This window comes from Dipteris shenzhenensis, chromosome 32 (genome assembly GCF_047967505.1).
Source record: "Dipteris shenzhenensis isolate YYH24624 ecotype China chromosome 32, Dip_SZ_1.0, whole genome shotgun sequence".
Classification (NCBI taxonomy): domain Eukaryota; kingdom Viridiplantae; phylum Streptophyta; class Polypodiopsida; order Gleicheniales; family Dipteridaceae; genus Dipteris; species Dipteris shenzhenensis.
In genome coordinates, this window is record NC_141627.1 from 14,547,990 (window position 1) to 14,564,282 (window position 16,293).

General features: G+C 42.1%; 1 protein-coding gene across 1 annotated transcript in view; it reads right to left on the bottom strand.

The window, feature by feature from the left end:
* Positions 1–16,293, bottom strand: part of DCL2 (dicer-like 2) — a 361,432-nt gene that overhangs the window by 239,676 nt on the left and 105,463 nt on the right. Inside the window, exon 6 of the mRNA XM_087370403.1 lies at positions 13,789–13,838. Coding sequence (XP_087226529.1) covers positions 13,789–13,838 — 50 coding nt within the window. The remainder of the gene's footprint in view (positions 1–13,788; positions 13,839–16,293) is intronic.

Here is a 16,293-nt window from a genome sequence, read left to right on the forward strand (position 1 = left end):
AGGATATATCGGCGTTCATATGTCGCACTCACTCAGGATTGCCTTGGGCCAGCTCAGGGTATCTTCCCACAGATTAGACGTTGAGGCCGGCAGGATGCGTCGTACAGCTACCGGACATAGACCCAGGCGAGAGACTAGGATATGCCCTTGTTGCACTATGGGGGAGGTGGAGACTGAGGAGCACTTTGTTTGCAGATGCCCTTTATATTATGAGATCCGTGGCAGATTTCACTGTTTATTTGGGCACGGATTTGGACCTCTCTCTCGGATTATGGAGTATGAGGATCAGTATTGCTTAGCGTTGTTCATCAGGGAGATCACCAGATACAGAGAGAGATTCCTCAGAGAGCACCGTCGCATCCCTGCCAGAGACCTGGTTATTCATGAGGAGCAGGACGAGGCGCAGGACCATGAGCACAGAGATAGCCCATCTTGCCAGAGAGCACCGATGGTTCCACCCCGAGGATGTACATATGACATGATCCGGCAGCACCGCAGGATGATCTTACACAGAGGCCGTACCCGTCGCTTTATTTCTAGACGACGGAGGATGATGGCAGATTTTCGGAGGAGATTGCTCCATGGAGACTTGGCACCGCCAGCAGCCCATTTGACACTTGCCCAGATCTTCACACTCATGGCAGGAGGCATGGTCGATGGCCATGACTTCCATCATTTCTTTGGATCACAGACCCCTTAGGGAAGACGATGTTCCTCATATTCCATATTTTACATTTTGTATCTAGGCAATTTTGGTACTCTATTCATTTCATTTTGTATCTAGGATTTTTGTAGCCATTTTTGGCATCTTAGCGGTATTACGATGAGGCCACCTAGTTGGCGCATCGTTGATGATGTATTTTCCTTTCGGATGATTTTGTGTCCCATAGGCCATGTATGGCCTTCCGTGGACCTTTAATAAAATTTCTTTCTTTCTTTCTTTCTCTCTTTTAACATTGTATCGAGACTCTTTTTACATTGTATCGAGACGGGTCCCATGGGTCATTTTTTAGCCCCCCGAGGACGCTAATAAATTCTACTTCTACTTCTCTCTCTTTTAAAACATAAAAAGCTAAATGGCCCTTTACACTTATGTATCATTTCTACAAAGAGGCAAAAATACATTTCTAACTTAGAAAGCACAAGCATACTCAAACAAACTCTCTGGAAAACGGGCTATTCAGCTCCACGCTTTTTGTTTTCAGCTTATGTTCAATCATTCTAAACATACCTAAGGCCGATACACCATAGATAGAAGACTTCATATCTAAGAATGTGTGAACTTTTTTCATTATTTTCCTTGGATTATACCTCTTGTGTGTAATAGTAAAGTGATCAAATTACTATAAAAACTTCTTGTTTCGTCCACATGATTTTGCAACAACAAAAGTTGAATTTTACCTATGAATGCAAATATAATGATTCTCTTATCATGCCTAGAGCTTCCATGCACATTAAGGACAAGTAATTCTATCATCTAGAAGAAAATAATCAATTTTCCATTAAAACAAGATAAACTCCTATGCTTGTGCATTCTTTTACAACCTGCCTTCTTTCTTCATAGGGTTATTAAAGTAAAATACATAGCTCCCTTCTCTAGTCACTTTCTCAAATTTGCACCGCCCCCACGTGCCATGCAAGAACCAAAGGAAATCGCTTACATGACCAAAAGCTCCATTGACATACACTCAAGTACTGTATGTATATGGGATATCTCCCAAGATGCCACATGGCACTCTCTCACACAAAGACTCATGAACTAGTTCCTAGTACACACTAGAACACACTCTTTGACTATGGTTTCTCCAACATCCCCCCTCAGAGCAAAGAGTGTGAGACCCAACACGCAAGGAGTAGACCGATCCCCTCTCCACCGCAATACTGCAAAGAGCAAGTCCAACTATCCAACACCTCCCATGTGATAGTGACTTCTCAGTTAGCTTACGACCGGCAGTGAGAACCATCCCTCGTCACCCCCCCTTACTCTGGCTAGGAGTCTCGCATAGCCATAAGAGTAAACACCCCATACAATCATTTTTGGGAGAGTACAAAGGGTAGAGTACCCTTATTGACTCAAAGCCACAAAAGCATACCTAATTTTAGAGGGACTACTCAAGGCATGGGACTTTTACTGACTCACATAAGAGAAATCAAAATACATATGGGTCGTCATCCTCAATGAGGGTGACATGGACCGATAGTGCTTGGTCAATGACTAGAATCTCCTCTGGGGTCTCCTCGCCTTCAACCAAGTTGGCATGATGATGTTCTTGTTCTTTTGCTTTCTTTGTGTAGCAATGTACTTCAATATGGCCCTTGCACTTACAACATCGACAGGTGATGTTCTTATGGGCTTTCCATTTGCTGGTGGAGGCAAGAGCCTCTTTAGTGCCTGGTGTAAAGAGCGGAGATTCTTTGTTCTGGCGATCCTTTTCGAGAAGAAGAGTCATCATATCATCAAAGGTTATCGAAGCAAGTCCAAGTACTTCAAGAGTGTTCTCAAAACGAGAGACTCCTTCCATACTCTTCATAAGGACAACCATTTTGTCCTCGTCAGGTGAACACTTCAGGATGCAAAGTTGTTGAACAAGAGACTACATTTTCCCAAGTGTGCACTTAATGCGTTATTATCCTCCTTTTTAACTTATAAAATTTTAGCTTCAAGAAAACCTTGGAGTTTGTGATTTTATTACCAAAATTATTCTCAAGACGCTCCTAAATCTCCTTGGCCGTCAACTTGAAGTTGTTATGATGAATCAAAGTGTTGTCCAATTAGAGCAATAGCTCTTGAGTTTTGTTGCTTCCATACCTTGAGTTGTTGACCATCCGTTGTTGTGGCATAGTCGTGATCATCCTCAATCACATCCCATACATTTTCTTTCATAAAAAGCAGTTGCATCTTAGTTTGCCAAGTGGGAAACTCCTCGCCCCTGAACGTCTCGACAGTGAGGAGTGTGGAAAGAGAAGTCATGGTGCTCTTTGTGGCAGCTCACTCTTCAGCACTTATTTTGGGGCAGCCAGGCAGTGATTCAGGCACTAGGGGTGCGGACAGCTCTGAAATATAGGCTGGAAAAGAAGATGGAGATGCAACCCAACTTCAAGAGAGCAGGTTGCCTTGCTTACATGTGGAATTGGAGGAGTGTCCCATTGACAACGATCAGCAAAACCAAAAAATAAATAAAGATCTCCCTTGCTGGCAAGACACCAACGAAGAGGGATGATACACCAAGAGATGAACCGCTATTCAAACGCTGCTGTAAATAGCACCACGTTGATGGCTTCTGCCTCAAAAACCAATCCCACGACCTGCGCATGAAGGAGAGCTCCACCGGGGGCTGCTGGTCGCCTGCCTGCACCACGCCATCGCCAAACATAGCTGCAAAAAATCTGTGGCAGATCTGCATATGCTGCATGACCTCATGGCGGGGTAGGAAACACGAGGTCAAGGCATGACACCAGAATATGCACGGGCAGCAGGAGTGTGAGCTGGAATATGCATGGGCAGCAGGGATCAAGCGAGGAGAATCATGGATGAAATATGCATGAGCAGGGAAAAGAGACAGCAAGGGCAGAAGAGGAGGTGGCACGGGAAGGAAAAGAAGAGCTTGAGGCAGACCGACTGTTGCGTGGGCAGCTAGCAGCAAGTTGATGATGAGCAGCTCCTCCAAGTCGGCATCTCAATCTTCATGATGATGCTAGGGAAGAGATTGAGGGAAGGGCTGCCCTTTGGGAGAACATAGCTTCCATTTCCGGGCTACCTCACTCCTAAGGTTTGCCCACGGAATAGAAAGCTAGAAAGGGGACATGGCTTTGATACCACATGAAAGAACGGGAAGAAGGTGGGAAGGATGCAAGGGAGCTAGAAGGAAGGAAGCATAACTTGAAATAGAAATGAAAGGAAATAGAAATGGAAAGAAAGGCAAGAACCAAAGGAAATCACTTACATGAGCAAAAGCTCCACTTGAGTTGATTGATGTGACAAGTGAAAGTACAACACTCATATAGGGGGACATACACACTCAAGTACCCTATGTATATGGGATAACTCCCAAGATGCCACATGGCACTCTCTCACACAAAGACTCATGAACTAGTTCCTAGTATACACTAGAACACACTCTTTAACTATGATTTCTCCAACATTTTCTAGCTCTCTCTGATGGCAACTTATTTGTCCACTTAGAATATTTTGTTTCTAATGCTTTGCATGACGTATTTCTGCCGTGAGCTTTTATCTTGGGGTAATTTTCATACTTATTAGAAGTCATTGGAGACCAAAAAGTCCATCTAGGACGAGTGGTTTCCCTACTTTGTTGTATGTGGACATAGATACTATTGTAAGGAAGAAATAATGTTACATCTCCAATAGGACTAATTGTAGTCTAGCCTACAATAGGTATGTACCAAAATGCCCACCAAACTAGTAGTTTTTTCTATTGGTGACTTGCAGGTGCTGCCCCAACTGAAAATCTTTGCTTTGGTGCAAAAACCGAGCAGTAAACTAATATACTCGGAGTATGTTCAAACCACAAATGGGCTGATCCAAGTCAAAAACGGGCTGCTCTACGAGCAAAGATGAGGTAGGAAAAGCTCACAAGTATGAGGCATAATCCGTCACGAATCTGCCCATGAGAATGGCAACAAAGCTTCCCACAAATAGACAAGGCAAATTGCTTGGCTGACGGAGAAAGACAGGGGTGGGAGCCCAGCTCTAGCACACTTCCAGAAAGTGGCTGCAACAAAAACCGAGCTGGCTGGACTGAAAACTTCACGATAGATGAAACCAAAAGGTATTTCTTTCCGCACACAAAGTCACCACTTAATCAACTGGAGAAGAAGAGCACAATCACATCACGAAAGTGACAACAGACTGGGTACAATCTCCCCCCCTTAGATGAGTGGCTCACGCTTCCTCATCTAAAGTATTTATGATATTTCATAAAAGCACCAAGGAGCCAAAATTATCCCTGTCTTCCAAAATGGGGGATTTGCTTTACATAGCCATCTTAGGGCCTAAAAATGAATTATGTCCACTACAAAATATATTGCTCAACCTTGCAATAATAAAGCAAAATACAAAATTGGCCCATGGCCATATATAATGCGCTATGCGACACCTCGATCGGTACCCTCGCACTAACTCCAATCCTTGGTATGAGTTCCATCACCTGTACTCAAGCCGCCAATTACATTAGTTATTAACAATCGATTGAACGAATCACCGAATCAACCAATCCCAACATAACCGCGCTCAAAGCACAATAATCAAGCACAACACCAATAACACTAGCGACATCAGTATTAACATGGAATCACCCACAATACCGACCATCTAGCATGGCAAAACACAAGCTATTCAGGCATCCCCAACTAACCACACAAAGTATCCACTAGGATCCCCGTCGGGTCCGGTGCGCTCCTATGGAGTACTTTGCCATAGTCACACTTGACTAAAATAATAATGTCCAAAGCAAGATATATCAGAAATATAATTTCTGTAACATCCCTCTTGCATTGCAACTGACCTCAGTTGCGTGTTTGATTATAGGAACTAATGAGGTCTGGAAAAGTTCGAAATAACCGCTCAGGCATCCAATGAGCATCATCTCTTGGATGATTCTTAAATTTGAGCAAATATTTAGTAGTCATTTCCTTTTCGGGTCAAGATTTGTTGATGATGAATAATGCATTCAGGTTCTAGAATTTCTTCTTCATCAACAATCAATGGAGCCTCTTCATAGATAGGATAAATAGGTAAAGGTCCTTTGAAGGGCTTTAAGAGGCTGATATGGAAAGCATTATGTATTTTTTAATTATCAGGTAATTCAAGCCTATAAGCTAGATCATTGATTTTTTGAATCACCTTGAATGGTCCATAAAAACGTGGAGACATCTTGATTACTGGCCATTTCTCAACACTCTTCAATCTTCTTTTCTCAATCTGAAGAAGTACATAATCACCTTTCTTAAAAAGCATGTGTTTCCGTTTCTTATTAGCTTGTTTTGTGTACTTCTCTTGGGCGATTGCAATGGCTTCTCGAACCTCTTTGAGAATATTTTGATAGTCATGGGTAAATGCATCTGCTGCCTCCACTCTATGGGTCAATCATGTGATAGGAATACGTAAAACCTTCCCATAGATAATCTCAAAGGGTGCTCTTCTAGTTGCGGAATGAGGAGTATTAATATAAGCAAATTGTAAGAGAAATGAAGATATTTGTCCCAAGTCTTCGGTTGACTTCCCCCATAAGCTCTTATCATATCTAGAATAGTACTGTTTGTAACTTCAGTTTGTCCATTCGATTCTGGATGAAAAGCTAATAAGAAATATAACTTAGTGCCTAGATTATGAAATAATGAAGTCCAAAAATTACTACAAAACTTCGAATCTCGATCAGACACTATAATCTTTGGCAAGCCATGATGAACAAAGATATGCTTGATGAATAAATATGCAGCTTGCTGAGCTGTTAAAGTCTTCTTGCATGGGATGAAATAAGCTTGCTTACTAAAGCGATCTACTATCACCCAAATCATATCTTCTTTTTTTTTTGCAAAAAAGAGACTTCTATTAAGTATTAAAGAAAACCGTTAGAGCAAGCTCCATACGGGAATACGAGATACACCATGCAATGCATGAAAAGCTCAAGAGCCAAAAAGAAAGGATTGGCACTGATAGTGCCATCTCAATCCGATAGCAACCTCCGAGAAAAAGGGAAAACCCCTCCAAAATCGAAGAAATACAGTCCTCCTAGAAGAGGATGCCTGTGAAGGGCCCTACATGCTAGCCCATATGGCTATCAAAGTGTGAACCGTGTCACTCCAAATACCCGTGCACCTGTGATGGGTGTATCTGGGTGTCATCCAAGGCCTCTGTGCATCTGGCTCTCGAAATGTGCCAAGAGGAAATGCTAGCCAAAATCTCCCAAGAGGTGTCCACCGAAACATGTGAAGCTCTGAAAGGAAAACCTGTTATGAAATCCATAGATATTTGTTCCCAAGGTTGTGTAGGAATAAGCAAAGGCATTAGCAATCCTGGGGCCTCAATCCTAAGGCCTTTCCTTTGTAACTCTTGATCTTTTGGCAAGTGATGCATTCGGCTACAAACTTAGCTACATCTTTTCTTATAGTAGGCCAATGAAATTCTCTTGCTATTACTTGTAAAGTGGCAGTCACTCCCCTATGTCCCATATATGGTGGTTGGTGCATTTTCTCCATTATAATTTGTCTAAAGGCTCGAGTGATACATAATTTCTTTTGATAAAAGAGGTATCCATTATTGCATGAATAGTCCAACATAGGATTCCAATTATTATTCTCTAATTTGTTTCATATATCGAAAAAATCTGGATCCCCTTGATAAGAATTCTTCATACCTTCAAAAGGTTGGGTCTCTATAGCGGTGATGTGATTAATACTTGGCTTTCTACTAAGAGCATCAGCAACTACATTTTCTTTTCCAAGTTGATACTGAATCATGGGCTGAAAACTTTGTATAAATGATGCTCACTTGATGTGCCTATCGGATATTAATGGCTGAGTCAACAAATGCTTGATACTGTGCTGATCGATTTTGATAAGAAACTCAGATCCCATCAAATAATGTTTCCACATTTGCAAGGCATGCACAACAGCGGTTAATTCTTTATCATATGTGCTATAATTGCATTCCGCTGGTTTTAATTTTCGGCTCTCATATGCTATTGGATGACCATCTTGCATAAGTACGGCTCCAATTCCATATCCACTAGCATCGGTTACAACTACAAAGAATGGTCTAGAGAAATCGGGTAGCTGCAACACAGGAGCTTATGTGAGAGCTTCTTTCAAAGCTGTAAAAGATTTATCTTGATGCTCGGTCCATAAGAAATGCTTAGCTTTTCTAAGAAGGTATGTCAATGGATGTGCAATGTATACGAAATTCTTTACAAGCTTTCCATAAAAGCTACACAATCCCAAGAATGATCTTAATTCATGTATATCTTGGGATTTAGGCCATGTGACTATGCACTCAATCTTCTTTGGATCTACTCGAATCCCATCGGCGGATACAATGTGACCTAAATACTCTATCTAATCTTGAAAGAAACTACTCTTTTTAGGATTTATGTACAATTGATTTTCTTTCAAGACTGAAAAGACTAGCTTCAGATGTTCCTTATGCTCCTCAACGTATTTGCTAAACACCAGAATATCATCGAAAAACACTACCACACAATCTTGGTGTTTAAGAAAGATTCAGTTCATCATTCTACTAAAAGTAGCTGGAGCAATTTTCAGCCTCAGCCTGGGTTTCTTTCCATCTCATTCTTCTGAGGTGTTTTTATTACATGCTTAGCATGATGTATTTCTGCTCAGAGCTTGCTCTAGCGAGTTTCTTTCTTACTTAATAGAAGTCTCTTTTTTGCCAAAAAAAAAAGTAGCTGGAGCATTAGTTAGCCCAAAAGGCATAAGTAAGAACTCATAATGTCCCGTTTGAGTTCTAAAGGCAGTATTGTATATATCCTCTTCTACCATACGAACTTGATGATAGCCGGATTTGAGATCTATCTTACTGAAAACCTTGGCCCCTTTCAATTTGTCCAAAAGATCATCAATCCTAGGGATTGGATATTTGTTCTTCACTGTGATTTTGTTTAGTGCACGATAGTCTATGCACATTCGATAGGTTCCATTTTTCTTTTTGACTTATAAGACAGGTGTTCCATAAGGAGAACTGCTGGGTCTTATCAATCCTCTCTCTATCAGTTCCTCCACTTGCTTTTGAATTTCCTTTTATTCTAGCTGATTGACTCTATAAGGAGCTTTGCAAGGTGGAGTATTGCTCGGTAGGATTTCTATCCTATGATCTTCAGGTCGAGAACATGGTAGTCCAGGCGGTAAATCCTCTAAGAAACAATCAAAAAATTGAGAAAGAAACTTTTGGTGTGTAGCCTTAGTGTTTGGCTGAGTAGCCGTTACCGTATTCACCAAAATTAGATATGTCTTTTCACGTTTTCTAATTGCTCTTTTGGCTTGTGTGTGATTGATCAAGTAAAGGACTGATCTCAGGTTTCATTGACATTTTCAGACATATTTCTTGTCTGTCCTTCTCAATCCACATCTGATGTGAATCGTAATCTATCTTAGGATTATATTGATGCCTCCATGGCATTCCTAAGATGATGTCCACTCCCTGTAGGGGTGCCACTAGAAAGTCTCATAGGGTTTGATTGAGATTTCAAGATTCTTGACTTCTCTACACATGATTTCATTTCGGAAAGAGCCTTAGCAAAGCTAAACCTAGAGTCTTTCCCATCTAACTATAAGGTCAAAGCTGCTTTTACAAAGACAAAGTACAATTGCACTACTACCATCGTCATGCATAATAACAACCTCTTTGCCATTAATAAATCCTTTCATTTTTAGAAGAGCATAACAATTATACTTACCTCCCTCTTGCTTGGCTGCTTTGTCGTCAATCATATGCACTTTCGCTGTCGGGGTCTTCTTTCTTTCGGGACACTCAGTGGCTATGTGTCCCACATTGATGCATTTGAAACATCTTATTTCTTTCTTTGGAAAATTTCCACCGTTTGGCTTCGAAGAAGAATCTGTCTTCTGTGGAACAAAACCATTTTTAGATTTAAAGAAGGGCTTTTTATCAAATCTCTTTTTCTTATAGGAGGGTACATGCCGTTCCAAATCTTTCCCTTCCTTTGGGATCCCATTCTTCCTCTCACAATTCATTGTAAGAGAAATCGCAGAGTTCAGTGAGCGAGGATGAAACATGTTAATCTCGGCTCTCAACTTAGATTTTAGACCTGCCACATACTTCCTACATTGATCTCGCTTATTAACTTTCTCTAAGGACTGTAATTGGATCAACGTTTGCCAAAATCTATCAGTATGTGTGGAGATCGTTTCCTTATCGAACTGCCTGAAAGTATCCCACTGTTGCCTAGCTTTTGCTTTGAAATGTGAGGGAAGAAAATCTCTCTTGATGAGCTTTTGAAAAGACTTCCAAGATTTTGGTTGCCTTTTACTGTGCTTAGTGATGTTCCACCAAAGTGCAGCACTCTCTACTAAATGATTTGCAGCACATTTAATCTTGTCTTTTTCAGAGAATTTCTCCCCGAAAAATAATCATGTCTAACTGATCCAAGACAAGACAGTGCGTGCTTCTTTCTTTCCATCGAAATTTTGAAATGAGAAAGTTTTTCTACTTATCTTACTCTCTTTTCTCGAATTATGTGCTCTCAGTGTGGCTTTGACTGTCTTGATAATAGGATCATTGTCGGACTCATCGTCGGATGACTTATCATCAGATGGATGCCTCTTCCTTTTCTTACCATTGATTTTCTTTTCCAATCTCTCCCTATGCTCACGCTCATCGGCCAACTGTGCTTGAAGTGCATCTAACTACTCTTGAAGCGTGGGAGGTTGTGGCTGATGCGCCATGATAATGCGGTAAATACAAATAAAGCGGAGTGGAGAAAAATAAGGATACTAAGTGTATGAAAAATTAAATGGATGAAAAAGTGTGATTCGAGTGTATGGTAAGAAATGGATGGCGGAAGATACTAAGTGTATGAAATATAAAGCAAAACAAATCACTTATTTCGCTCTTTGATCGGAGGTAGAAAGGACTAGAGTGGGAGATATGTGATCGATGATGTCGCTCGTAGTCGTCTATGCGCTCGACCGATCTCCAATTAATTGCACGGTTATTTCGTGGTTCCAATCGCCTTCTTGATTCGAGCTTCTCAAATTTTGCTTTGCCTTCTTTTTTTTTTGTACGTCTTTGCTGGTCGGTGGAGTGGCCTCGCACTTTGGGTGTTGCATGTTGCTAAAATGTTGCCTTTTGAGAGATCCCCTTTAAGGTTCATTTGTGATCCTTTGATTCCCTTAGGAGGGTTTTGAAACTTCTCTCTTTAAAAATACATAAATAAATAAATAAAATAGCAATGAGGCCTTTGAGCCTTATACCCTGCTCAGCCGTGCTGTGGATTGCTATCCCCGGAGTCTAAAACACAGTGCACAGTGCATGCGAGTCGTGACGGTGTTCTAGAGTCCACGATGGCAGAGTTCCCCGTGCGTCCATGAAGGCTGTCTACTGTAGGACTTCGAAATGATGGCAGCGGCGGCTTGAGAGACTGCTCTTCGTTGCTACGGACTCTGTCATGAGTGTGTGGGCAGAGTGTGAGAGAGACTCCCAAAGAACTTCAACGAGGGCTGCCAAAATAATTGGAGGCTTTGACAGCCCCTGAGGCAGCACGATTGCACTGCGTCGTGTGTGGGTAGAGTCTGCCAATGGCTGTAGGTGTCAGACTCCGCACTCTGTGGACAGGCTCGCGCAGAGGGAGACTCCTAAGTCCCAAGGTCTCTAGAGGCTGCTGATTGCACAATCGCTGGTTGGCACGGGTCACGGAGGACCAGAGGTGATGGGTTGAGTTTTTCGACGCCCGAGGCAGAGAGGAAGGTAATTCATGGCCTTTGTTGCAATCTACAGGCGAGCGGCACGGTAGCCAATACTACAACGATGGCTGAAGGTCTGCAGACGAGGCTTCTCTTTCCAAGGTAGACCACTCAGAAAAGCTCGTCACACAGTTCTCTTCTTTTTTTTTAAAGATTCGTGACCTTAGATATAGGTCTCGATAAATCCGTCCTGTATTGCCCCCATAATTTACGATTAGCTCCTTTCTAGGTGGTGACAAAGCTATTACATCCACAGAGAACTTCTCGTTTCTCACAAACTGTGTACTTTTTAAACGTGCCACTTTTCACACATACTTGATTCCTTGAATTCTCTCTGCACAATTCAAGAGAGAGCTTCCCCTCTCCAAACCTTAGAGCGTACCAAAGCTCTGATACCACTGAAACCAAAGGGTATTTCTTCCCACACACAAAGTCACCACTTAATCAACTGGAGAAGAAGAGCACAATCACACCACGAAAGCGACAGTAGGCTGAGTACAATCTCCCCCCCCTAGATGAGTGGCTCACGCTTCCTCATCTAGAGTATTTATGATATTTCATAAAAGCACCAAGGAGCCAAAATTATCCCTCTCTTCCAAAATGGGGGATTTGCTTTACAGAGCCATCTTAGGGCCTAAAAATGAATCATGTCCACTACAAAATATATTGCTCAAACTTGCAATAATAAAGCAAAATACAAAATTGGCCCATGGCCATATATAATGCACTGTGCGACACCTCGACCGGTACCCTCGTACTAACTCTAATCCTCGCTATGAGTTCCATCACCTGTACTCAAGCCGCCAATTACATTAGTTATTAACAATCGATTGAACGAATCACTGAATCAACCGATCCCAACATAACTGCGCTCAAAGCACAATAATCAAGGACAACACTAATAACACTAGCGACATCAGTATTAACATGGAATCATCCACAATACCAACCATCTAGCATGGCAAAACACAAGCTAGTTAGGCATCCCAAACTAACCACACAAAGTATCCACTAGGACCCCTGCCGCGTCCGGTGCGCTCCTATGAAGTACTTTGCCATAGTCACACTTGACTAAAATAATAATGTCTAAAGCAAGATATATCAGAAATATAATTTTCGTAACAATAGAAGTGATTCCTTCGCGACAGACTTGGTGCCCAGGAGCCGAGGAAGCACGGGAAGCAAAGTGGGAGCCAAGCTCTGATACCAAATACTGGAACTGTGGGGAGACAAGGAGTGAACAACAAGCATGAGAGTGTAGTCCACACAGAAAGCTCCACTGAATAGTTCAAGAAATTAAAGTACAAGACTTGGGATATATAGGGAACCTAGGTATGAAGAAAAAAAATAGACTAGAATAACTAAACCTAAGTCTATCCTACAACACCATACCATTGTAATGTCTTAGAGACAAGAGCTTGCAAAAATGAATCCCAGCACCAGTGATGGAAATTTCAGCTTTCGTATAATGGATCTTTTGTGTGCACAACTAATCTTCATTCCATGGATCTCCTTGCATAAAGTATCACAAATGATCATGAGGTGTGTTTATTGATCTGGACCAGGTTGAAACAAAGGTAATGGTGGAGTCTAGGATTTCAATTAAAGGAGCAAATAGGCTTGCTTAATTCTCATGGAAGGACTCAATAAATGTTATGTGGTGTGTATATGTGCGGCTTACTATTGGTTGATGGCAAAAGGATAGGCCTAGGTCCTTCTACAATCCCATAGCTATATATGCAGCAGCATGAGACTCCGATTAGCAATGGTACGTGGATCACAAACTGAGATGGACTCATTATCCTCTACATATTTAGCACATGCAGGATGCTTTGTTTGAGAGATGTACCTTCCTTTTCTCTAAAGCTGGCTTGGGGGCATATCCCAGCACTTAGTAATCTATGATATAGAGGGAGGCGCTTTCCATCACATGCCATTGTAAAACGGGATTAAAGATGGGGAAGCTGTGTAAGAGCTTAGTGACAGGGGAGTGACAAAAGGATATTGGAGTTTAATGCCATATGGCATAATGAGATTATCCCACGTATGGTGGGCCCTAGGGGATTGGCAATGCATTGCACTTCAATGTTTTGCCTTAAATAAGATAGATTTTAAGTCTGTTCTTCTCATCATCATATTTTGCATTAGAATCTATTGGACCTAGTCTTTTATAGTTCTTTCCTTCCCCTTTTGTTTACCTTGGAGTAAATGTTAGGGATCATGCATATATGGAATCCTTTACTTTGCAATGGATTGATACTCTTTCTCCTTGAAAATCCCTTCAAAAAGATTAAAAACAAAAGCACAAGATCAATGGGAAATATGGGTTACCCTTGAATGAAGTGTGTTCTCGAGTGATTGTATTTCCTTGCATGATTTATCTGCGAAAGTCAAGTTTAAGGTCAATCAGCTAAATTCTGCCTAATGTAAAGCATTGAAAGACTCTAGAATCAGACTATGGAAATCATATTATTCTTTAAAGGCAGACAGAGATTTCAACAAAAGAAGAATAAAAAATCCCAGTGTGCCAAAGCAGGAGCAGAACAAGAGATCAGTAACGTAGCGGCTGCAGCCAAGCTCCCCATTGTGACGCTCCCTCTCCTCCTCCCCTAGCTCACTCCTCTCAGCCCTCTTCCAGCCCTTCATCTCCCTCCTCTCTCCCTCACCTTCCTCAGCTTCTGTCTGCAAGTAGCTGCAATTCATGGATGTCCCCAGGGCTCTCCTCTGCTCTGATTTGGGTCATATCTGATGGTTATCAGAGCCTGAAAAACGTGTCATAAAGCTGCTCCAAAAATCACATTGCCCTTTCATTTACGCCTGGTACTTGACAACATTTTTTTATCAAGTTCCATTGCCAAGAAAGCAGGAAAACATGTTGAAATTCGTCTTCAAATCTGCTCCAGGAGCTGCTGTTCCGAATCACGATTTCCCGCCTAGACTCGTGTTGTGAATCTGCCCAAATTGCTCACATTTTTGGCCAGAGAACTGCATTTCAATTCATACAGCCTTGCTGTCGTTTTACTTGGGGATAGCTGCTCCAAATCAAGGTCATTTTCTGCTCCAAGGCCTGGTTCCTACAAAGATTTAAACAGCTCCAAGAAGGTGTCTGCAACAGCTCTAAATTCAACTTCAATAGCAGCAAGGATCAGTTCCAAGAAGACTCCACCTTCAGCTTGTACTTGGGGATAGCTGTCGTTTTACTTGGGGATAGCTGCTCCAAATCAAGGTCATTTTCTGCTCCAAGGCCTGGTTCCTACAAAGACTTAAACAGCTCCAAGAAGGTGTCTGCAACAGCTCTAAATTCAACTTCAATAGCAGCAAGGATCAGTTCCAAGAAGACTCCACCTTCAGCTTGTACAGCCCCCAGCCTCTCTCTCTCTCTCTCTCTCTCTCTCTCTCTCTCTCTGTGCCTCTACCCTTCTCATCCCCTTCCCTTCCCTTAGTTTTCCCATAAGTTCTCCCTTTGTTATTCCATAGGTTTTTCCTTAGTTTTCCCAGGCTTCCAGCTTTACCTTCTGCCCTCACCCCTTCTTCTCCACCCTCTCACTGCCTTTGCATTCATGGATCTATATTGTGTTTGAGTTGGCCTCCCATTCTCTGATTGTCAAATGGATTCCTAAAAAGGATGTGGAGGTCGAAAGCTCCACCATTCTCTTTGCACTTGTCCATGGGTCCCACCCTTTTAGGTCTCAGGCTAGGGGAAAACCTCATCCCTGCCTTTCAGATGTTTGCTTATTGGGATGAGGCTTCTTGCACGTGGTGTTTTATTCTCCGATGCCACAAGAACAGTGGTACAGATCAAGTCCTTTGGCACTTGGTTCTAGAAGGATTTTTCTCACTCCATTCACCTTGGGTTTTGACCCAGTAGAGGAGGATAGACGGGTTACCTTACTCTTCATCAGAGTCCCCCGTTTTCCTCAGGTTTACCATTGTCTTCTTGCCACAATCAGAGCATCATTTGGGCTGGTCACAAAGCTCCCCCTCCCCCTTTCCTGGTCTACCTCAACCACAACAAAGGCGATTAGATCTGATGGGATCCCTGAAGTTAGTGTCATTGTTTTTTATCCTAACATTTCAGATGACCATATTATGCTCCAGCATCTTTCGACAGAGAGTTGAGAAAGCGGGCAAACAGGATCGGTGCCATTTTATAGGAATTTTGTGCATTTTTCTAGAGATTGCTCAAAGAAGAAGAGGTCCAAGAAATTTTTGGGTGCCGACCCTCCTCGTCCTATATAGAGAGATCTTATGGAACCTCCTACATGTCAGAGAACAGTAGCGTGATCTCAAACCTGCCAGGGCCACTTGACCTGCACCGGATGTGTAGGAACAAAGTGGAGACAGGTTGTGAACACAAGTGAGCAAGAGTGCACACACAAGAAAGCTCCAATACAAATGTTCAAATGAAACAATACAAGTACTTGGTATATATAGTACCCAAGTACTATTGGTCAACCATAGGGTTGACTTTATGCCTACAACACCAAATCTTTGTAATCTCTTACAAATCCCCCCTCAAAGATATGGCTCAAAGTACCCTGGAAACGTCTCAGGTGTACCCTGCAGTACCTAAAGTACCATGGTTGCACAGATTCATCCAGATGGATATGCAACCTATGGGAGTACATGAAAACAATGTCATTGTGAATCACTTCACAACCCCCCTTTACATTTTGAGAATGTCTCTGATCGCCAAGCCATGTCGATGTCGTAAGAAAAGATCTGTTGACAGGGCTTTGGTGAAGATATCCGCCACATTGTCCTCAGATGGACAATAGATGAGATCAATGAAGCCATCAGAAATACAATCCCGAACATAATGATAACGATTTTCAA